The sequence below is a fragment of the Magnolia sinica genome, chromosome 7, assembly GCF_029962835.1.
Source record: "Magnolia sinica isolate HGM2019 chromosome 7, MsV1, whole genome shotgun sequence".
NCBI classification, from domain to species: domain Eukaryota; kingdom Viridiplantae; phylum Streptophyta; class Magnoliopsida; order Magnoliales; family Magnoliaceae; genus Magnolia; species Magnolia sinica.
The window spans coordinates 11,972,285-11,997,448 of NC_080579.1; the positions used below are offsets into that span (position 1 = coordinate 11,972,285).

Here is a 25,164-nt window from a genome sequence, read left to right on the forward strand (position 1 = left end):
GACCACACCACAAAAACTATGGTGATTAGCCATTAAAAACTTTTTGTGGGCCAACAGTTTTGAATCTAAGTTGAAAATTGTTTTTTATTTTTAATTTACTTCATCAAGGTCTTTGTGAACTTATCAATAAGTTCGTTGGCAAGTAAAAAATTACAGTGGGCCCTAGGAAATTTTTAATGGTAAGAGTTCAATATCCACTATTTCATATGGTGTGGACCACTTAAGATTTATAACTGCTTCATTTTTTGGATTAATGTTCTAAAATGAGCTGAAAAAACCAATGAACAGCATGGATATGCAATACCTACATCAATGTGGGTGGCATGATCAGGGACAAACTGTGTTGCATGAGTAAGGGGCCGCACTTAATCCGCTCTTTTTTAAAAAGAAATCTAATCGGCACTTTTTTCTGTAATGGTACGGAAGAAGCTTAACAACATAAGAGGAACGCATAACCTTATTTTTATTGGGTCCATCATGAGATATCGTGATATGCATGTGGCATCCAATCTGACCGTCAGATGTGTCATCTCATTCTACATCTTGGTACAAAATATCAAACTGACTTTTGATTCAGGTAGGCTACACCAATAGAACAGTATAGGGAGAGATGTCAACCTCTAATTTTTTATAAGACTCACACTCATGAGTAAATGAAATCAACTCCAACCATTAGATGCCACACCAAAAGTTAGATGTAAAATTCAAAAATCAAGGCCATACTTGATTTAAGTGTACCTCATCAAAGGAATTATTTTTGAAAAGTAAGCTCTTTTTGCACACTATTTCTAATTGTGCGGTCCACTTGAACCATAGATGGAGTTGATTTTTGGTTCCCATGTCTAACATGTGTTTACATACATAATGGTCAAGGTGAATTTTACATTAACCCCACAGTGGAGCCCACCCAAGGTTGGGATCATTCTCAAAATACCTCTTGAAAAGCTAAGGTGAAGCAAACGACCCCTCTCTCAACATTAAATGCCAAGCTAGTTGGACCAAAACGCAATGTCTGACTAGTTGTGTGTGAGCATTTCTCATATATATATATATATATATAATGAGATACCCAAGCATGTATCTCTCTCTCTCTCTCTCTCTCTCTCTCTCTACATGCATGGAATTGTATAACACCCTAACTGATATAAAAACAATAATAGAGTATAAATTCATATAATGGTTAATCACATGGTGGGCCATCCCTTGCCAAGGATGTCTTGGTGCATGTCTCCAACTGATCAAAATCTCCCATCTTGATAAGGATTGCTTGGCGACCCTACTACCGCAGGCCTTTGTCGTGATTTGATATGGTGGTGGGATTTAATTGGGTCACATGTTGTAATGCCCATGAAAAAAAAAAATTTGACTTTGATAGAGAGATTTTGTATTTCATCTCTCTCTCTCTCTCTCTCTCTCTCTCTCTCTAACTCTCCCCGTATCTCTCAACCTCCTAACGAGTTTTTCCTTTTAAAGAATTTATCGTAAGTGGAGTTATACTCGATCCGGTAAGTTTGTCGTCATTCTTTTATTAATTTTTGTGTATTTAATGTAATTTGGCTCGATCTATGCAATAAACAGTGTGGATCGGCCACACGTTCATTACATTAATTTATGGGTAAATATGATGTAAAGATAATAAAAAGATAAGATTTCTCATGAAGTTTCTTGTCGCAGGGATTAATTTGTGTGCATCTGGTCGAATCAGATTAGATTTATACGGATCATACAATCCCTGAAGACAAAATATATAAGGGCCCTACCTTCCAAATCGATCTGACCATCGGATGGGGCATACTAGTCAGATATGAAAGCGTTTAATAAGAAAAGTTCAGATTTTTTGCGCAATTGTTGGTATCACTTGGCGTAAAAGGTTAAGATGAGCCATTAGTGTATGTGTGGTTAAATCCTCACCATTCATTTAATGTGTAGAAGTAACATATGCCAAAACCTCAAGAATCTAAATGATCCAATCATCTGGTGGGTCACCCCGATCGATCATTTGCTTCTCAATTTCAGAATGTAGATATAAATAAACATATGAATGATTCATATTAGCAAATCAATGAGTCTTCTTTGGTGTTTGACTAAAGAGTGAGTAATGATTAGTGTAAATCTGCCTAAATTAGTTAAATGAACTCAAGATCCCTAACTAAAGAAAATCCCTAATTTTTTTTAATCGAGTTAATCTGAGTACTGTCGATAGATATTCGATCAATCAATCGAGGTGTTAAATTTCGTTTAACGATCTGTGTACCTTAAAGTATATTTTCTCGATTTGACGGCATCAATTAACAACTGTCTGAACAAAATTTATAAAAATCTGAATTTTGATAATTGAATTTAATGAATTATTATATATAAAAATTTCGATAATTTGGTCATTTAGGGTTTGCCCACGTAAGATGTTAATCAAAGGTGGGCTCTTCCATGTAATATAATTGGATGAATAATAATGTTATGGATATAATTGATAGAATTTCTAAATTCAGACCAACCTAATTACCTTGTGGATTCTACACTAATAAGTTCAATTGAGTAACCCAACATATCTCATGTTCATGAAAATTAAAATGAAATTATTTTTGTGATTGATTGATTGATATTTTGATCTAAACGATGTTGATTTATGAAATTGTGTCACATTTTAATTTATGTTCTCACATTTAATTTTTGAAAAAATGATAGAATAACATGCTTACTTCTAAATTAAAACAAATGTTTATGATGAAATCTTACATCATTCATCGCATCCGCATATTACATGATCGATCATGGAGGCCCTCGAAAGAAATGTTGATTCTGGTAGAGCGTTACTAGATGTCAGCCATACCTATGCCTACCGAAAGGTGAAAGCCTACCCAACGGATAAATGCGGGTTGACAATCTCCAACCTAAGCAGATGGACGATCATCCCATCTGCGCGCATTCATACATCATGTGTATACATTTTTGCATTCAGTACTTTGTAGTATTTTAATTGTTATGATTATGAATTATGCTGAGTTATTTCACTAAGCCTGATCAACTTATCTTTTTCATTGATGAAAAAATCATACAGATGAGCCGTTAGTAGATGATGTGGTGCCGAAGGAACCGAAAGGAGCCACTGAACCTAAACACAACTCACGTGAAATATGATCATATTTGTTTGAAGATGAATTGACAACATTAGACCATTCCCGAATATTTGATTTATTTGTTATGATAGTTTGATTGACGTACAATACATATTAGCATTGATTGTGGAGTTTTAGGCGATTGTTTAGATTTATTTAATTGAAATATTGTGAGTCTGGAATAAACATATTTATAGTAAGATATTATAACAAATAAATGATGTTTGAAGTTTATGTTATTTGAATGGCCATGAAGATTTATATATGTCTGTTTGATTGATGCTAAGTGTTATGTATGCGCGATTAGAATTCGACGAAATGGGTGAAATTTAGAATAAATATAATTCTCACCTTTAATTAAACTGATAAACAGATAAAGTTAATACACTTTGTGCCACTCACGCAAAGCATGTTTGAAAGTTGTTAGGTATGTATTCGAGTGACTTAATCTCTAATGGCGGCATGTAGCTCAATCAAATCTTATCATGTCAGGTAGAGCTGGGCATCGAGTCGAGTCGGACCAAGTTACGGCTAACTCGACTTAATCCGATTTTGAAATAGGCTTGATCCGACTCGATACAGAGTCCATCATGCCTGACTCAATTCGAGTTCGGTCTGCCTTAGACTGATCCGAATCGAGTTCGATCCGTTTAGAAGTACCGAGTCAAGTCGAGTTAGCACCGAGTCGGAGGGAGGGAGGGAGGGAGGGAGTGGAGAGGAGAGAGAGGAGGAGGACAATGGTGGTGGGTGGTTGCTAGGTTTGGAAGAGGAAGATGAGGAGGATGAGGGAGGGAGTGGAGAGGAGAGAGAGGAGGATAAGGAGGAGGGTGATGGTGGTGGGTGGTTGTCAGGCTTAGAAGAGGAGGAGGATAAGGGAAGGAAGGATAGATGTTAGGATCGAGTTGGGGTAGGATTAGAGAGTTGAGTCGAGTCGGGTCAAGTTACTAGGTAACTCGAACTCGACTCGGTTTGAGTTCGGATTGGACGAAGCTTACTCGGTTCGTACCGACTCACCCATTCAATTCGGATCAAGTCACATTGGATTGATTCGAACGAGTCAAGTTAGCTAGATCGGGTTGTCCCGTGCCCACCTCTAATGCCAGGTAATCATGGAGGTGGGTGGTGGCAAGGTTACTACATAACCTGCGTCCCTGTCCAATATGGATGAAGATTAGGTATTACTCCCGTTTGACTTTCTTTTTATACATTAATGTAGGAATTTTACTGGACAATCAATTGTTGTTGAGTACAGCCCAACTTTCAAATTAATATGCTTTGCATGGCTCATCTACATAGTCATGGATGGAAGTTGCTACCAATGAAGGCAGCACAGCGTCCCTATCACTCTCACCTAACTGTGGGATTAATCATTAATTCTTATATTTTGATACTATGCCAGAGTATGATGGTTCATACGCATGTACTCTGAATTGTACACTAATCATACTTGTAATTCAAAATAAGCTGTCCAAATTGTGGGACCACTTTATATAGGTCATGGCCCAAAAATCAAATTGAATGAACGAACCTCACCTCTGGTTTATAAATCTTTCTTTCTTGAATCAAAACCATTGACTATCTTTTATTTTTACCGTCCATTTTATGCGCTCAGTTCAAGTTTGGATCTTACACTCTTGAGAGTGATGCCCACTATTCGTACGGTAGTGATCAACTCCATATTTGGAATCTCCTTAATTTTTAGGACTACATCTTAAACGGATTGGCTACTCCCCCTGACACCAGCCCCGGGGCTGGTGGTCGGTGCTCTGTGGGACCCAAAATTTTGTATGTGTTTCATCCATTCCGTTAATCCATTTTTAAAGATCATTTTAGTTCTTCGTAGAAAAAATCAGAGGTATATAAATCTCAGTTGGACTACACCATATGAAAACAATAGTGATTGGATATCCACCATTAAAATCCTCCTAAGGCTCGCTGTACTGTTTGTTTAACATCCAATCTGTTGATTAGATCATACAAGCCCAGATGAAGGGAAAAAACTAAAATCAGATTGATCCAAAACTTTTATGGCCCCCAAAATTTTTTTAATGGTCGACGCTCATTCAACACTCTTTCCTGTAATGTGGTCCAACTGAGATTGTGATATATCTTATTTTTTGTATCGTAGCGTAAAATGATCTTTAAAAATATATGGACGGCATGGATGAAACATATACATCATGGTGGGCCCCACAGAGCACCGGCCATCAGCCATGGCTGGTGTCAGGGGGAGTAGCCAATCCGTTCCCGTGCCAAGGCGTGTGAACGTATAGCAATAATTGAATATCAAAAAACTATGAAGTCAAAGGTCAATTTGGTAATTTTGACGGATACGGCAGCATGCTTTGAATCAGTCATGAAGGGCACTTCAGTAATTTCACTAGACATTTTTCTTTCCCTTTCCTGCGAAAGCCTTTGTAGAAAGTTCCTGCGCTGGAAACCTAGGTGGGGCCTACCGTGATGTTTGTGAGAAATCTACTCCGTCCATCTATTTTTTGAGATAATTTTAATACTTGAGATCAAAATCAAACAGGATACAAGAGTCAATTGCGCCGCACTAAAGGAAAAGGTGTGTAGGGAAATTCCTACTGTTGAAACCTCTCTAGGTCGACAGTGATGTTTAAATTCCATCCATACCGTTAATAAAGTCATTCCTACTGGGATGAACTGAAAATAAAAATATTTCCCTGATTCAAAACTTCTGTGGCCTCACGAATATTTCAACTGTGGACGTTCAATACTCACGTTTTTGGCTCAATTAAGTATTATATCCGTCTCATTTTTGGTCCCGTACCTTAAAATGATCTCAAAGAACGTATGGACGGGTTGGATCTCTTAAAAAAAATCACGGTGGGCCCCACCTTGGTTTCCTGCGCAGGAACTACGTGCGAAAGGCTTTCGCAGGAAATCCGCGTCCCTAGAGAAAGCTTCCGGAAACTACATTGTGACTCCTGTGATAGTCAACCACCATCTTCGAAATGCTGGTGATTCAGCCACCTCGTATGTGGCACTCATTTATGGATATCCAGACCATCCAAATTGTGGGGCCCATTTTGGATAGAATATTTATTTAAAACTAAAGTAATAAATAAATCTAATCTTCTGTTTCTAAAATGAAATGATAAGCGGCTCAAATTTCAAGTAAACCATCGGATGGTTACTATCACCTGATGGGTGTAGCTTTTGGATCATGGTCCATCTACAATTGGTTCAGTAATTTCGGCGGTCTGGATTGCATTAGAACTATGCCACGTGGGCAGTTGGGGAGTCACCATCGTTGGAGTCTAGCCCATCTTTCCCTCTATCGAATGCATATTCTCGGAGATTTCTGACATGGCTGGACCCTGCCCAACCAGAGAAATGCTCATATTCAACCGGTTGGATGAGAAGCTGTCCAACGGTTTTTAATTTTCCAATATTTCAAGATTTTAGAAATCCAATCCATTCAAATTGTTGGTCCCATTGTAAGAATTTCCAATCCCAAAAATCGTCCATTCTAATCATCATATGATGCAAAACGTAGAAAACAATGGATAACAGTTGATATGAGAAATAAAAATTGATGTGGCCCATATAATGAAAACATTTAGGCTGATTTTATTAAGATTATCCTCATGGTGGGTCCAACCGTTTTTAACGGGTTGGATTTTGCACAAACATTATAGAATCAAAACTATCTATTGGTTGGACGAAAAATGAATAATTCAACCGGTTGGATGTCAACCTCTCTACGTAACAAAACCTGAGGTGGCCCAATTTCCAAATATAAAACCAAGAATTTCCTAGTGAATGCTCATATGAAATTGAGAACTCTGATGATCTGAGATGGGTTTTTCAATTGAAGTAAGTGGGCCACCTTTCAATTGAACTAAGTGGGCCATCTTTCAATTCCCCAATCAATCCCTCATGAGATGGGATTTTCAACTAAACTAAGTAGGCCATCCTTGAATTTCCCAATAAACGACAGATTGTGAGTCAAAGAGATTGAAAACTAATCTTGTGGGGCCTGACAATGTATTGAATTATTTGGATTCTTTTTCTCTCGTAACAGACGTTTTGACTTTGATTATCAGATGATGGTATTTGAAGCCATTTTTGGTTTCCTACTTAAAATGGGATGGTTTGGATTTTTCTCTCATTGAGTTTGCAGGAGTTCTCATGGGAAATTGCTGTAGGCGGCCTACCAGATGCGCACATGCTTCTTCTGGTGACTTCCATATCTCTCTCTCTCTCTCTCTCTCTCTCTCTCTCTCTCTCTCTCTCTCTCTCTCAATTAATTTATTTTTAATCTGATTTCTTTGGTTTCGAATTACGGTTATTTTAGTTCTAAAGGGTTTTTTTTTTTTTTTTTCGAGATTTTGGTATTGAATTGTGTTCATTTATATGGTTAGATATGATTTATTTATTATTATTATTTTTTTTGAAGTGTAATTTTGATAGAAGTGATAGACTTGCTTGAAAGTTTGTAGTTCTTGGAATTGAATTATCGTTATTCCAGGGGTATAGGAGGTATGAGGTTTGGATTTTTGAGGTCCTTTTGAATTTCTGTGTATTTTTAAGTAGTGGAGGATATGTGAAAGTTTGTAGATAGTGGTATTGAATTGTGTTTAAGATATGAAATTTTGGAATTTTTAGGGATTTGAGATGTTGGGGAGTGATTTTGATTGAAGTTTCTGGTTTTTTAAGCGGTAGAGGAAGATATGGAAGATTGTAGCTGTTGTTATTGAATTATGGTGTTTTCAGGGGTTTAGGAGGGTATGAAAGTGACGCAGGGATGAACGTGATGAGGTCGAGCAAAAGAAATAGAAATAATTTTAAGATATATGAAAGAAACTTGTTGATTGATTGATAGATGAAATAAAGGAGTCTACAACCCTTTAAATAGGGATACTAAGAGTAGGAAGAAATTTAAGAATTAAACTATAACTAAAACACCCTAAAATTCATAACTTATTATAAATATTAAATTTTCTATTTATTGTAAATGTCCTATGTGGCTTAACCACGTTATTCTCCTAATTTTTCTTAAAAAAAATTCATGTTGGGCTCAACTCCTAAAGCCCAACAGATGAAGAGTTATAATCAAACTAAAACTTACTATTTATAGTAAAAACGGAATTAAACATGGAATTCGGCCATCGATATGATGGAATCTCTCAAATTCGGGTTGGTTGGCTAAAGTAGCTTGTCCTACCCCAAAATCATATATGGTACGTCGAGTAACTCATTCCGGTTTGCGAGATATGCTTGTTTTAAGGTTCTGACGGTCTTGAAGACTTCTGCCTCTGATCGGGCCTTCTCTAATCCATCTTGGACATGAAAGCGTCTGCGACCCGATCTACATCAGAAAGATTAGGTTTTTTTGAGATACATGGAGTTTAAATTCTTTTATTATTATTATTATTATTATTATTATTATTAATTTGTTTTTATTTTTTTGAATTCATGGTTTAGGGTTTAGGGAAGCATTGAACTATGTTTATTAGTTTTGGATTTTTCATGTTGTTTGAACTGTTTGGAAGTTTAATTTTGGTATGAAGTTTGGGTTTTCTAAGTGGTGGAGGAAGAGATGGAAGCTTGTAACTCTTGGTATTGAATTATGGTTATTTCAGAGGTATCTAAGGGTATGAAATATTCGGATTGTTTTTTTTTTTTTTTTTTTTTTAAGGTACTTGGAATTTAATTTTTATATGATTTTTTTTTTTTGGTTGAAGTAGTAGAAGAATATGTGGGAGCTTTGTAGATCATGGTCTTGAATTATCCTTATTTCATGGGTATGGGAAGATGTGAAATTTTGGATTTTTGAAGTATTTGAATTGTTTGGGAGTGTAATTTCCTATATGAAGTTTTGGGTTTTTCAAGTGGTAGAGGAATATATGGAAGTTTGTAGATCTTGGTCTTGAATTATGATTTTTTCATGGGTATAGGAAGATATGAAAATTTGGATTTTCATGGTATTTTTATTGTTTGGGAGACTGGGAGTGTAATTTTCATATGAATTTTGGGTTTTTTTTTTTCAAACTGGTAGAGGAATTCAGGTTACAGCCTATAGGAGGATTTGAAAGTTGGGATCTTTCAAGACAGTTGGACTATTTTCTTGTGTAATCCAGATGTGGAGTATTGTATCTTTAGGTAGAGTCTATGAACGTATGCCAATGTATGCCACTCCTGGTATTGAATTGTGGTTTGTAGAGGAAGATGCAAACAGCTCAAAAAACTTGAAATTGCATCTTCTTCTCAAAATGGTTTTTGATCATTTTCTTGAGAAGACAGCGTTTGGTTGCTCAATTGAAATGAGAAATGAATTGTGATATTCAGTTCAATAAAAAGAAATGATCAACATGGGGCTAGCCCTGCTCCCTTCAATTGGACTACTCTTCAAATTGAAATTGCAATCGCTACAGATCCAGGCCTACAGCCCATTGTGGATACTGGATAGAGCATAACTCCAAAATCACTATATATGAATTGTCTTTTGATAAATGATGATCAATAACTTGTTTAAACATTCTTATACTTGAAAAAATGAATAATCTTTTAGGCATTTTTTATTTTTATTTTTTTCCTTTTTTCTTACTATTTATCATATTTTCCTATTTTTAAATTAAAAAATAGAAGTATCGTGTAGCTTACGCTGCACACTACATGCTACAGAGGGTTGAGCGTTATGCAACATGCTACTGCTATCTAAAACATTGCTGTTGGCCTATGCTCCATCCACGATTGGGTCAGCTATTTTGGTGGTTTTTCCTCAGTGGTATGCCTATTTTTGGAAATTATTGACTTTTCTGACCACTACCCAACAAAACATGAGATGGGCCAATTGCCATAAACAGCATGCTTTTGATTTTCATCACAAGAACCAAACCTCAGAAATTTCCACATGAATTTGAGGAATCTCTGACGATCTGAGATATGTTTTCAGTTAAATTGAGTGGGCCATCTTTGAATTTCCTAATCAATGACATATTGGTCAAAGAAATTGAAAACTAGTCTTGTAGAGACTGAATTTATTGATTTATCTTTTTTCCTTTTCAACAGAGATTTTGATGTTAGTTAGCATATGATGGTATTTGAATCTCTTCTTTGTTTTCTGCTTCTTATGATGTTCTGGGTTTTCTCGCACCAAGTTTGAGGGAGTTTCCATGGGAAATTTCTTCAAGAGACCTGCCAGATGTGCAGATGCTTCTTCTTCTTCTTCTTCTTCTTCTTCTAGTGACTTTCATCGCTTTCCTTAATTCATTATTTTTTATTTGAACTTTTAGGTATTGATTTATGGTTATTTTAGTGATATGAGAAGCACGAAAGTTTTGAATTTTTCTCTTTTTTGAGATATTTGATTTTTTGGGAGTGTAAAGGAAGAAATGGAAGTTTGTAGCACTTAGAATTGCATTATGATTATTGTAGGGGTATAAGAGGGTGTGAAAGTTTGGATTTTGAGGTCCTGTAATTTTTACATGAATTTATGGCTATTTTAAGTAATAGAGGAATATATGAACATTCATAAATAGTTGCATTGAATTGAGGTCCTGTAATTTTGAGGAATATATGAACATTATTGTAGGGGTATAAGAGGGTGTGAAAGTTTGGACTTTGAGGTCCTGTAATTTTTACATGAATTTATGGGTATTTAAAGTAATTGAGGAATATATGAACATTCATAAATAGTCGCATTGAATTGTGTTTATTTCTAGGATATAGGAAGATATGAAAATTTTGGATTTTTGAGGTAATTGGATCGTTTGGCGTTGTAATTTGCATTTGAAGTGTTGGGTTTTTTAAGTGGTGGAGGAAGATATGGAAGTTTGTAGTTCTTGGTATTGAGTTATGGCTATTTCAGGGTTATGGGAGGATTTGAAGGTTGGGATCTCTTACGATGTTTGAACAATTTTCTTCTTTAATTTCAATATGAAGTTGTCTTTTAAGTAGTGGAATTTATGAGAGTATGAAGTTCTTGGTATTGAATTGTGGTTTGTAAGGGGAAGATGCCAACAGCTCGAAAAACTTGAAATTGCATATTCCTCGCAATATGACAAGGAGTTACTATGATCATTTTCTTGAGAAGGTGCTGTTTGGTTTCTCAATTGAATTGAATTGCAATATTCAGTTCAATAAAAGGAAAATGACCAACGTGGGGCCAGCCCCCTCCTTTCAAGTGAAGGACTAGTCTTCAAATTGAAATTGCAATCACTTCCAACTTGAAATGCATGAAATTGTGGTTGTTATTGTGAATTAAAGTGATGTCACTCCCACTTTGGACATTTCTCTATGTTGAATTGTATTATTGAAGTTCAGTTCAATTGAACATCCAAACACACCCTAAATCTAAATTCAGTCTTTCTCCAAATGACAAACATTTTGCTCATTCCGTGATTCTATACAAGTCTGCTATTTAAATTCTAGTAATGAATTATATCTTATTTATCTGCCAGTGGCATTTGAGACTCTAGATTTGCTTTAGCCCCATCATATCTAAGCATTTCAATGGATTTGTCTTCTGAAAGGAACTCTCTCTCCGTCTTTGTTTTCTTTAGAGATCCCAAAGCCTACAAGTTGCACAAATTTGCCCAACTCCAATCAAATAGCATCTGCTAATGATACCGAAAAAAGCGTCCTTCTGACATCCAAAAGCGATGTGTCATCCGTAGCCACTTTGAAGTCTTTCATCTTCAGCGATCTCAAGATCGCTTCGAAGAACTTCCGTTCCGAGACCCTTCTCGGCGAAGGAGGATTCGGGTATGTTTTCAAAGGATGGATCGACGAGAACACACTTGCTCCTACCAAACCAGGAGTCGGCATTGTTGTGGCTATCAAGAAACTCAAGATGGAGAGCTTCCAAGGGCACAAAGAATGGCTTGTATGTGTCACAACAACTCATTATATAGCTTTTCTCTTTTGGCCTTCCAACAAGGGTGTGTTTGGTTGCTCGATTGAATTGAATTGCAATAATCTAATTGAAGAAGTGACTGAAGTGAGGGTGCCAACATTTCCTCTTTATCGGACAGAAGTATTGCAATTCAATTCAATCGAGCATCCAAACACGGTCTAAATATGTGAACTTTAATTTGTTTAACCATTTCATCCTGGCAGGCAGAAGTTAACTACTTGGGCCAGCTTCGCCACGAAAATCTTGTGAAGCTCATTGGATATTGCGCAGAAGCTGATAATAGACTTCTGGTGTATGAGTACATGCCTAAAGGCAGTTTGGAAAATCATTTATTTAGAAGTAAGCTACTCACTCCCCCATCATCGTTCGAAGACTTGAACTTTTTATGTCGTTTGGTTGGTTTTATCTGATCAATGGTTTGCATTCTAGGAGAATATTTAAGTTGTTACAGATGCGTTTGGATGTTCTTATCAAATTGAACTGCAACCATTCAATTCAATAGAAACCAAAGTAGGGCTAACCTAGCCCCCAAATTGCAAATAGGCGTTTCAGTGTCATTATGAATTAAAACAGCATCAACCAACTTGTCATTTCCTCTGAAATGAATTGCCAACTAGTTCAATTGAGCATCCAAACACACCCTAAATCAAGGGTTCTAATAGTCTTTTTTTATGGTTCTTTCGTGAGAACTACATCGGAACTGAGGTTTTTAATCAGTTCAGATCTGTGTCATCACCACGAGTAAAGGAGCACATGAGAGAATATGATATCCCCAATAACAACTCATGGGAAACCTTGATTCTTCATCTGAAGCAATCTTTTAATGTCATAGATGGCATCGAATATGTGTATTGATGTTTTAGGCTTCGTTTGGTTGTGACGAGTATCATGATATTCTGCACCAAATTAGACTGATTAATCGTGAAATTTCACATTATCTGTTGCGACCAAACGCGGCCTTAGTCTGCATTTAGACACATTATTGAATGATTTTGCATAATCAATTCATTTGAAAATGACCAAAATGTAGTTACCTTTCTTAGCATTCATAACAAGGTCATAGCACTCAAATTGCAGTCACATACTTGAAAATAACGTGATTGCAATTTTAAGATTGTGATTCAATTCAGTAGTGGATTCAAACGCAGCCTAGGCACAAGAGTGTATTTGGTGTTTGTAATAGGTTTGTCTTGTTCAAGGAAACATATGAATGTGGGGCCCGCTTAACTTAGTGTCATTATTCTATATGATTCAACAGTGTCATGCCCAACTAGAGCTGGGCACGAGATGACTCAACTCAACTCGTTCAGACCCGACTCGACTCGATCCAAACCGAGTTGGTGAGTCGATCCGAACCGAGTCGGTGAGTCGATCCAAACCGAGTAGACTTCGTCCTCTCCGAACTCAAACCGAGTTGAGTTCGGGTCACCCAGTAACTCGACTCGACTCAACCCGAAATCCAACTTGGTACTGACTCGACTCGATCCGAAACTTTTTTTTTTTTTTTTTTTACACACGCACACTCACCCCACACACTCATGCTAGTGGAATTTCACCACCTATGGGTACTCGAACCCTTGACCCGGATTGACTCATACATAATAATAATAAAAATTCAGATTTGACATTTCAGATCTGAGATGGGGTGTAGCATATGGAGAGGCTGCAATTCTGCCAAGTGCACCTAGGTTTCAAGTTGTGATTTCAGCCCGTGGATACCTGCTGCACCCGACCTGACTCGGTGCGAACTCGACCCAACTCGGTACTTGTAACTGGGTTGGACTCGGTCCGGGTTGAGTTCGGGTCAGGTCTATTTCAAAACTGGATCAAGTGAGGTCAGCCCTAACTCGGTCCAACTCGACTCTATGCCCAACCATCCAAAAAAAAAAAAGACCTAGTTCCCATTCAATGATTATGATCTCATTATAATGGGCACAAATCAGTTCTTGGAACAGCTGTTGTAGCCTAATTTCTCATCATATCAATGTCGGCGCATTCAGTATCTGTTCTTCAAAAATTCTGTATTTTGCTGTTGAGAACTTGCAAAGCTGTGATTTCGATGGGCTGAAGCATTTGTTGTCTTGCAGGAAATGTACAGCCTATTCCATGGCCCACACGGATCAGTATTGCTATTGGCGTTGCCCGGGGATTGTCCTTCTTACATAACTTAGAAACCCATGTAATCTATCGCGATTTGAAGGCTTCAAACATTCTCCTTGACTCGGTATGTCAAAACAAGAGGAAAAAAAAAAAGAATTGGGGTGTGTTTGGTTGCACCAAATTTCATGAAGTATCATGAAAATTTCCACTAAATTAGGCTGATTTAATCATGAACTGTCATGATATTTGGTGCAACCAAACACCCCCTTTGTTTGGTTCTTATGGACAGGTCTGTTACATGCTTGACGAGGCTTATGCTCTGAACTACAGGATTTCAATGGGAAGTTATCAGATTTTGGCTTAGCAAGGGACGGTCCTACTGGAGATAACACTCATGTTTCGACCAGAGTCATCGGAACTCGCGGTTACGCTGCACCGGAATATGTTGCCACAGGTTATTTTTCTCATCTCCCTCTCTTTCATTGAATTTACAAGCCATCTTTTCATTTGTGATTTTGATTGTATGAAAATATAGAGGAATTATTTGAACCTCAGCCCATCGATATGCCTGGTATCCTTGGATTAGTTTGTACAAATGGGGCCCAGCAAATTCTCCCAGATTGGAAGATCCTAGCTGTCCAGTCCATGGCAGGGTTTTCTCAGTTGAATATGGAATACTGCTGTTTTCCTTTTCTTAACAGTCTATTTGCAGGCTAATGATCTGAAGGTTAGGAGTTCCAATCAGGAAATTTGTGGGGCCGTCGACATCCACTGCATGGCCCATCATATCAACAGTCTGGATGTACAAACCAAGGACCAAAAGGTCCTATACTGTTTACAATCGTCCATCTTTTTATACGGTGGCCTACCTGTTCTTCTTCCCAGCCTTAATTTTTCCAACATCACGCACACTGTGGGAGCCGCCTGATAAACGGCCTGAATCTCACAACACACTAGCGCAGCTCGTTTGCTGGCTTGCATATTTCTAATTGGAGTAAACTCACCTACGAAATACTCGATCGTGTTTTTCAGGCCATTTGACTGTGAAGAGCGATGTATACAGCTACGGTGTCGTCTTGTTAGAATTGTTATCAGGAAGGCGGGCCATGGACGAGGAAAGAGGCAGCGTGGAAGAGACTCTAGTCGATTGGGCGAAACCGTTCTTGAGCGACGGCCGGAAAGTGTTGAGAATCATGGACACAAGATTGGAAGGCCAATACTCTAAGAAAGAAGCTCAAGCAGTAGCTGCATTGGCTCTTCAGTGCCTACATACAGACCCCAAGTATAGGCCTACCATGAAAGAAATGGTCACCACATTAGAACATCTCCAAGCGCCGAGGAGCGCTCCGAGAACACCGCAGCGGGAAATCAAGCACTCCAGTTACAATTTCAAGGCAGTAGGAAAGATCCAAACGTCAGAGAGCGTGCTGCGGACCCCACCGCACGAATCTAAGTATTCAACTCACAAGCAGAAGGGAATGGTGAACCTAAAATCAGTTTGAGATGTCGACGATTTCGAAATGTTTGAGAAGATGAATGGATGCATGAATGCATGGAATGTTACAGCTTTTTGTTCACTTGAGAGAAATGGATGTATCAGATACGAATTGGGAGCGGACATTGCACTGGTTTGAACGTCGGAGATCATGTGCGGCCTGGTCGACTATCAAACACTTTTATGATCCATGGTTGAGCTTGTTTTTTAGTTGCATGTATGAGGGGATGAAAGCTTCTCTGTGTATTTTCTATAATACATGCATCTTTCATGTGTTTTTGATCATCTGATCCATGTTAATTTTCAAGGGTCAAGATTAAATCAATTTGCAGGGAAATGGTGTGGTAGAGCCCTCTATCCACGGTACATGTGGCAGGGAGATGAGTGGATTGGGATGGGCCATCTACAGGGCCCCACTGGGATGGCCCATGGTTCAAACACCATTGTCAACTGTTCACCATATTGGTTTCCCACCGTCGGTTTGAAGGCCGCTGATCAGATGGCTAGGAACATCCCCAGGGCATGGTTTTTTAAGGACAGGCCATCAATGATAGGGTCTGTTACATGGACGGTCTAGATTCGTACAAACCTCTGCCATGTGTACGGTAAAGAGGAGTTCTACCATTTCTACTGTATCATTTCCCCTCTGGGTTTTCCTTGATCACAACATAAGGATGCACACACGGAGGATCTCAAGTTCAACCGGTTGGACCACAAGTTACGGTCCACCCATATGATAATTTCCAAATTATTGAGTGAATATGACATCCAACTCTTCCAATTGATTGGCCCACCATTAGGATCATATGGCAGAAAAATCAGCCACGTCTGCCCATCAGATGGGTCACAAAAAATAAAAACAATACCATCCATTGATAAATAGCAAAATATATGTGTGGTCCGCTCAATGAGTGGATGGGGCTGATTTTTGCATATAGAAATCCTCATGGTGGGCCCAACTTATTGGATGGATTAGATGTTGCACCCTCATGAAAGGTTGGAAGTTATCCCCTGAATGCTCACCTGGGCACTGGTGAGCACCTTTGCACACACATCATGGGCACAGAATCTGAACGGTCCACATGATGTGGCACCTCTTGAAACTCTATGACCCCAATTTCCAGCCTGATCCAAAACTCTAGTGGGCCATAGCAAAGAGAAGTGCAAATCAAGGGAGGAAACTGTTTCCTCTTGTGTCTCACAAATGGTGTGTAAATCTCAATTCCAAAATGAAATAGAACATGGATTTTCCGAACTTATTCAAACACAAATACTCCCAGTTGCAATATGAAAATTCTACTCTCCCTTAAAATAAGAACACTCCAATCCATATAGAAAAGCAAAATGTATGAGAATCCATGAAAGTACTACAACGAAGAAACTTTTCAATCAGAGCCAGCCCCAAATGGGGCCCAACACATTCCCGTCCCGCTCGACTATTGCATGCTCTTGAAGCGTTGGATGGTCAACATACTCAACTCCATGAATCGGTGGGCGCAGTTGGATAGGCAAGTGGCTTCGCTATGGCTGATGCTGTTCCCGACGCTTCCAGTGATGCACTTATCCCAGCAGACATTGGTTAGCTTCGCTACCATCTGATTGAGCATGGCCCGCTGCTTCTCTTGCTGCACAGTTCGGTTCAGATCGCAACAATGCAAGTTAGAAACCTCAAATGGTTGAAATATTAATATAGGACAATTAACCACTTGCTCTAAAAGCTTAAACTGATAGAGCATGGCAAATCAATCCATTTATCTCATAGCCCAGGCCCAACATCTCATGGGTTAGGACATCGGCTGAACTCCCCTCATGGGCCCTTCACATGTGGCCGAACCCCCCTCATGGGCCCCACTACACATGGGTTCCACTTCACACAAGCCACGCGCCTCACGCGGGTGGGGCACGCCTCACACGAGCCACCTGCCTCACACGGGCCGCCCAACTTGAATGTGCCCCTGCATCCCACAAGCCACCCCACTCGAGCCCGGTGTGAAAATGCCCCTGCATTATATATACTCTGGAAAAGAGAAGTGATCATGTGAGGAAGGCAGGACGTCGTTGAACTTTTGCCAAGCAATCATGAGAATTCCATTTGAAACCTGAGAGCCGACCCCAAATTGTCGGGACAAGGCTAATGCGGATGCTAATCATGAGAATTCCATCCACACCACACATGGACAATTTTGGTGGTGATCAAGACCGTTGGAAACAGATGGTGATCATGAGAATTCCATCACATGAGTAAAAGACAATCGTACTGTCAGAAACAGATGTTCCACCCAAGATTAATAGAAGCCTTTGTTAGAAAAATACACTATTCTACTGGTTCCAAGGAGACCCAAAATAGATAACAGAAGCAAAGAAAATTAGGGATGGGCTTTGTGCAAGCAACATTGAGGGGCAGCTTGTGGCACATGGGTGGGATCCAGGCCATATATATATATATATATATATATATATATATATATATATATGAGAAATGGGTCAGTTCGCTCATTGGGTGTGCCACACATGTATGTCGAACATGGATCATCAATCATTTTTCTAATAAACCTGTATGTGTTTTGGGCCACAGCATGCTCATGATCGGCACTGACAGATGAATGGCTTGGATCTTACACATGCGTGCCTCGAGAGAAGTAATAGGACAAAGAAATTCAAGTTCTACCTTATCAAAGATTATCCAAGGGTGAGGATTGGTTGCTATGATCATAAATAAAAGCTACTACCTTAGAGTGGTTATCAATTTGCTAATGGATATCCGATTCACTTGCGCCTCCACAGATCATTCGAATCTTCTCAGTCTAAAGAAACAGCCCCTTCTCGGTTGATCGAGCCAACGGAAGCATTCAAAAGAAAAGGGAGAAGCCATTTACGCTGCAGTTGGAATTGCACAAGCGAATTGGATTGCAAGCATTCAGCTCAATCAAGAAGAAATGACAAACAACCACGATATCGTGTCCTAGCATTCATAATGAGGAAGTATGCCCTTGCATTGCCGCTACGTTCCTTCCTAATGCAAATGTGAAAGTAACATAGTTGCAATTTGGAGCCCGGATCCTTGATGTAAAGGCAAAGGAAATTACAATTCGTTCCATGCAAGAGTATTAGACTAAGAATTCTAATTCAACAATAATGCAACCAAACAGACGTAGATGTATATTGTTAACAGTAATCATGGAAAAAGACCCTTTGGCCATGTTTGGAATCAGGGAACTGAAAGTATGAATTTGGTAAATCCATGAACTTGTGAAATTCATGGATTTTCCTTGGATTTGGATTTTTCAAATCCAAAGTCCATAGTTTGGGAATCAAGCTATAGATTCATGGATTTAGAGAGCATTGGTTGCAATGTAAGCATTTATTACAAGAGAATAACTTTTATTACTTTTAAGAGAGTCTCTCATTCTGTAGACTTACCAAGTCTTTAATTTTAGATAGGATTTGAATTTTCCCCAAATCTAAGGATTTGGGAAATCCACATATTTGACAAATCTGCAGCGAAAAGCAAATAAACAAGATTTGAAATCTGTGGCTTTCAGAAATCCCTCATCCCCAAACAGCCCCTTAGGAAAAATGTTGCATGGCTCTACATTTTTACATGCATACCCATTTGGGATGAATAGCTGTTACTAGTAGGTGATGCAGGACAATTAATCACTTGCTCTAAAAGCTCGAAATGATAGAGCATGGAGAATTAATCTATTTTTCTCATAGCTCAGGCCCCAAATCCATGGGTTAGGTCCTCGGCAAAACCCTCCTTGTGAGCCCCAAATCCATGAGTTCCGCCCCCTCATGGGCCTCAAATCCATGGGTTCCACCTCATACGGGCCCCAAATCCATGGGTTCCGCGGGCCGCCCACCCCGAGTGTGCCCCTGCATCCCACAGGCCACCCCACTAGAGCCTAGTGTGAAAATGCCCCCGCATTAATAGAGGTGCCTCATCTCAAGGTATTCTAGCCGGTGTGTGTATACTCCAATGACTGTTTTATGCACGGACATTCTTATAATTTCAACATGGAACTCTGAAAATGAAGAGGATACATTCATTTATCTAAATTCTAAGCATAGTAGTGGGTCATATAAGACCATTTTGGGACAAGAAATGCTAAGACAAACTCATGTGAGAGACCAGAGACGTGCCAATGCGCACATGGGTGTGAAATCTGGGCCAATTATCATGCAGGGCCCACCATAAACATTCCCTGGACCAAAATCAGGCTGGTGTGCTCATCAGGCCAACCAAATTTGTACACTAAATATAGAATGTTGGAGTTTCATCTACCCGTCCATTTTTCTCATACACAGGTTACTCACCTAATGAACGGACTGGTGTAGGTTTTTAGGACAGGCCATGTTCATGGTGGGTCCTACCTGATAACCTCTTCAATATCTGGGAATCACCATAGAATCTCTCTTTGAAATATGTGTGTTCACGTTAGTCTTTGTAGCTGGACATTATGTTATTAGAGTATAACTATGACAGAGTATGATACTGATACTGGTATTTGGAAAAACCAACTTTGAGGAAAAAATCATACATGGTTAAAGATAAGATTAGCTATCTTTCGAAATCAAGTAAGTTTATAAAATTAGATAAGAGTTTGTAAGTGCTTGCAACCTCCTAAATCTCCATGAATCGTCTTAGCATTTCCCTAGTGGACTATGTACGTATTCATGTTAGTCTTCGTAGCCGAACACTACGTTACTCGAATAAATACAACTGAGAATGCTGGTATTTGAACAAACCAACTTAAAGATTAGTTGTCTTTCGAAATCAAGTACAATGATAGAATTAGATAGCATTTAGAAATGCCCACAAATCAACATTCTATTGAATACATTAAGATTATCTTTTGAAATGGAGTAAGGTTATAAAATTAGATAGCATTTGGAAGTGCCCACGAATCATCATTTCGTCGAACACTTTAAGATTAGTTATCTTTTGAATCAAGGTTACAGAATTAGACATTGTTTGGGAAGTGCCTGCAAATCATCATTTGGTTGAATACATTAAGATTAGTTATCTTTTGAAACTGAGTATGGTTATGAACTTATATAGTGTTTGGAAGTGCCCAGAAATCATCATTTGGTCAAATATGTTAAGATTAGCTATCTTCCGAAATCAAAGTTACAAAATCAGATAGCATTTGGAAGTGCCCACAAATCATCATTTGGTCAAACAAGCTACAGGGCTGCTTGCTAGACGCCTGAAAATAAGTTCATCTCATTTTAGTCAATCATAATTGTGTATTAGAAATCACAATTGTCGGTTATCAAGATTTTTTTTAATTACATAATTACAATTAACTAACATTAGACAAACACATTTATAAAATTAGATAGTGTTTGGAAGGGCCCAAAAATTATCATTTGGTCGAATAAATGAAGATTAGTTATCCTTCAAATCGAGTATGACTATAAAATTAGATAGTATTTGGAAGGCCCAAAAATCATCATCGATCGACAACGCTAAAGTTAGCTATCTTTCAAATTTGAGTAAGGTTACAAAATTAGATAGCATTTGGAAATGCCCACAAATCATCATTCAGTCACATGCATTACAATAAGTTATCTTTCAAATCAGGTAATATTATAAAATTAGATAGTTTTTGGAGCTGACCCAAATCGACATTTGGTCGAATACATTGGTCGCGTGACTGTGTTTTCAACTAACCAACCATTTGGGCAGAACAGAGAACGGAACCCGAATGGGAAGATTGTTTGTTTTCCACATTTCGACCCCCAAATCATAATTTCCTTAATTACAAGCACCAAATGAAACATTACTTTGCAAAGAAGCATTCCACCCACGCCTACTCATGGGGTACTTTCAAGTTCCAATTACCATCTAGTCCTCAATTTGCAGAAGAAGGGCACACAGGTCTGCAATCCAGACCGTCAATCTGGTCTCCCCTGCATCGGATGGACCTCACCCCAAAAATGTCCTTCATCAGACAATCCCAACCCTCCGACCGCTATCGAGCAAACAGACAGTTAAGAAAAGAAATGCAGCAACAGCCCACATTCATCTGAACAAATTCCAACAACTGGTAATGACTAGTCTAAAACAATTTTGGGTCATCACCCATCCATCATACTGGGCATCAGATGAACGGCCCAGATCATTCATAGAAAACCCAAAACTGTGAGGACCACATAAATCTTGCAACATCCAAATAAACAGAACTACCCAAAAGCCCATAAAATCTCTACTAATTTTCTGATAAAACCATACTGATCAAAGGTAATTTTACAAAGATTAAGGGCTAAAACTGGAAATATAATAAAAATATTTACAGGAAAAAAGACTGGAATTGCAAGAAAGGAATACCTCAAGGAGCTGCTGAAACCTGGCAGTATCAAGAGAAGAAGAATCCATTGCTTTTCTGGTCTTTGGAAGGAAGTCAGGCAAAATCTACAAGGTCTATAAAAGATGACCCGAGAAAATGCATGGTATACTCGGGTTTTTTATTTAGAGAAGTGGGCCCTTGGTTCAGTGATCCAGACCGTTGGTCTGTTGGCTCAGTGATCCAGACCGTTGGTCTGTTGGACCCTATCGTGGATGGGCTATTGTGTGAAGACATGGCCGATTGGAAGATCCTAACCACTTTTTCAGTTGGATGTGGACCACTTTTGCATTTTAAGAAGGGTTCTGAGATCTGACAAGTGGGGCCCATGGTTTGGCAATCCAGACCGTTGAAATCTTCCAGATTGCAAGATTAGAGAGACCCATGTTGTGACTTTTTTTATTCGAATGTGGACCGTTGTGTTTTTGTTCGGGCTCAAAGGTTAGAGATTGGGGCGGTTGGTTGAGTGATCCAGACCGTTGATCGGTTCGGTTTCCACGTGGATGGGCCATTCCCTAAAATGTTTCAGTTGAATGTGGGCTATTTCCGTGTGATGGCCCACTTTTCATTTCTGACAAGTGCGGCCCATGGTTTGGTGATCCAGACCATTGGTTTTTTCAGTCACATGGTGGGTGGAGAATGCCGTGAAAATATCCCAGATTGGAATATCAGAGAGACCGATCTTATGATCTCGTAAGATTGAATGTGGACTGTTGTTGTGTTTCAAGTGAAAGATCGAACGGTGAAGATTGACCCGGAACACCGAACCATGACGGAATTGAAAATCCATGAGAAATTGACCACTGTGAACGCCACCTTTTATCCAGCGTCTTTTCTGAACAGTCCCAAATTTACTTTCCCAGTCTAAACATTTCATGTATGGACAAAGCATTTGAGGACGAAAATACCCCCGCTTTCACTGTCATTCCTTTCACTCCCTTGTAACCAAAAGCCCATGCACGCACGTTTTTTAAACCACTTTTCTTTCGAAAATGTACCTGAACATCTAGGTATTATCAATCTACAGTTGTCCTCTTCCATCTTGGTTAGGATCACGTGAAATCCTTCAAATTGGTTGTACTTGTACACTTCTAATATTCTGGGTTATCTCCGTTTGGGTTATGTGCAATCTCTGGAAAGGTTCAAAATATTCTTCTCTCCAAAGCACTCTTCCTCAACTTGCATTTGACCACTACTATGGTTGTGAGAGGTACAGATCTTGAAAAAAGGCTAGTAGGTTTGGAGAAATAGTTTATAGTTACTTTCCTTTGTAGCATTCAACTACAATTCACCAGCTACCTGGACAAATTCAGCTAGAAATTCACCGAGGGTACTTGGTCAAACTTACCATTGCATGCTTGAAATTGAAGAAGAACTCATGAAAATTGAGACGTGCCTAAGTCGATGACAATTGACCAACTACTTGTTCAATTTCATGTTAAGTTCAGTCAATTTCATATTAGGCTCGGTGAATTTCATGTGAGGCTCGTACAATTTCATTTGTTAGGCTTAGTTCATTTTATGCATTCCTCATTCAAATTCATATGAAAGTCACTCAATTTCATTTGAATCTCACTTAATTTCATATTAGGGTTCACTCAATTTCATGTTGGGCTTGCTCAATTTAATGCTTGCCTCAATGAATTTCATTTTTGCTTCGCTCAATTTTATGTTTGCATCACTCGATTTCTTGTTTGTTTCGCTCAATTTTTAGTTTGCTTCACTCAATTTTGTGTTTGCCTCGCTCAATTTCTAGCTTGCCTCCCTGAATTTTCATGCTTCTCTCACTGAATTTCCTGTTTGCCTCGCTGAATTTTAAGTTTGTCTTGCTCAATTTCTAGTTTGCTTCGCTCAATTTCATGTTTGCCTCACTGAATTTTCAGTTTGGGTCGCGGAATTTTCAGTTTGCCTCGCTCAATTTCTAGTCTCCCTGGCTCAATTTCTAGTATGGCTCGCTCAATCTCTAGCTTGCCTCGCTCAATTTTCTATTTGTCTCGCTCAATTTCATGTTTGTCTCGCTCAATTTTTAGTTGGCCTCGCTGAATTTGTAGTTTGCCTCGCTCAATTTCTAGTTTGCCTCGTTAAAATTCTAGTTTGCCTCATTAAAATTTCAGTTTGCCTCGCTCAATTTCTAATTTGCCTCTTTTAATTTCCTTTTATGCTCGTTCAATTGCATGTTTACCTCGCTGAACTTCCTGTTTGCCTCGCTCAATTTCCTTTAGTACTTGTTGAATTGCACGTTTGTCTCGCTCAATTTATAGTTTGCCTCATTGAATTTCAGTTTGCCTCATTCAATTTTCAGTTTGTCTTGCTCAATTTTCTAGTTTGCCTTGCACAATTTCTGGGTTGCCTCGCTTAATTTCAGTTTGCCTCGCAGAATTTCTAGTTTCCCTCGCGGAATTTTCAGTTTACCTCGCTCAATTTTCTAGTTTGTCTCGCTCAATTTCTAGGTTGCCTTGCTCAATTTCTAGGTTGCCTTGCTCAATTTCTAATTTGCCTAGCTCAATTTCCAGTTTGCCTCGCTCATTTTCTAGCTTGCCTCACTCAATTTCTAATTTCCCTTGCTCAATTTTCAGTTTGTCTTGCTCAATTTTCTAGTTTGCCTCACTCAATTTTTAGTTTTTCTCGCTGAATTTCTAGTTTGCCTCGCTCAATTTCTAGTTTCCCTCACTAAATTTTTAATTTGCCTCGCTCAATTTTCAGTTTGTCTCATTCAATTATATTGTTTGCCTCACTGAATTTTTAATTTGCCTCACTCAACCTTCAGTTTGCCTCGCTCAACTTCCAGTTTGCCCCGCGATGATTGGCCTAAGTGCCTAATTTGGGCCCAATTTCAACTTTTGCATGCCCTAAATTACCTTTGCACATGTGAACTTAAAATGTTTCACCTAAAGAAAATTAATTAAATTAATTGAAAACACAAAATTTAGATCTTTTACCATTTTATTTAATTGTAGAGAAAGTTATTGGAAAAAAGAAGAGTCATCTCCATTTCTCAAGTCTATATTATCATAGACTTGACTTGGAATTATAAGTCATTTCATGTTCCACTTGGCCTTCAATGCAATATAAGGATTTGTCTGAAGAATGAGACAGACAATAAAAGAGATGAGAATTAGACTTTTCTTCTCCAATGACTATACTTTTCTACTTCTCATGGATGCTAAATGAGTGGTTAGCTTTTCACTATTACTATACAAGGACTTTTCCAAAGAT

General features: G+C 38.6%; 2 protein-coding genes across 3 annotated transcripts; one reads left to right on the forward strand and one right to left on the reverse strand.

Annotated features, from left to right (window-relative positions):
- Positions 1-6,961: 6,961 nt before the first annotated feature.
- LOC131251064 (probable serine/threonine-protein kinase PBL3) lies at positions 6,962-15,905 on the forward strand. Of its 2 annotated transcripts, none has more exons than XM_058251544.1 (6): positions 6,962-7,323; positions 11,651-11,973; positions 12,207-12,342; positions 14,091-14,227; positions 14,434-14,557; positions 15,136-15,905. In XM_058251544.1, the coding sequence occupies exons 1-6, from the start codon at positions 7,275-7,277 to the stop codon at positions 15,603-15,605; spliced, it is 1,239 nt and encodes a 412-aa protein (XP_058107527.1). In that variant the 5' UTR covers positions 6,962-7,274; the 3' UTR covers positions 15,606-15,905. The 2 variants fall into 2 exon arrangements, with proteins under 2 accessions (XP_058107527.1, XP_058107528.1); XM_058251545.1 differs by lacking the exon at positions 6,962-7,323 and adding an exon at positions 9,972-10,976.
- An 855-nt stretch (positions 15,906-16,760) lies between these two features.
- Positions 16,761-22,078, reverse strand: LOC131251065 (mitochondrial import inner membrane translocase subunit TIM8-like). The gene is made up of 2 exons (XM_058251546.1): positions 21,933-22,078; positions 16,761-17,223 (listed from the first exon to the last, which is right to left on the reverse strand). The coding sequence occupies exons 1-2, from the start codon at positions 21,978-21,980 to the stop codon at positions 17,035-17,037; spliced, it is 237 nt and encodes a 78-aa protein (XP_058107529.1). The 5' UTR covers positions 21,981-22,078; the 3' UTR covers positions 16,761-17,034.
- Positions 22,079-25,164: the final 3,086 nt, after the last annotated feature.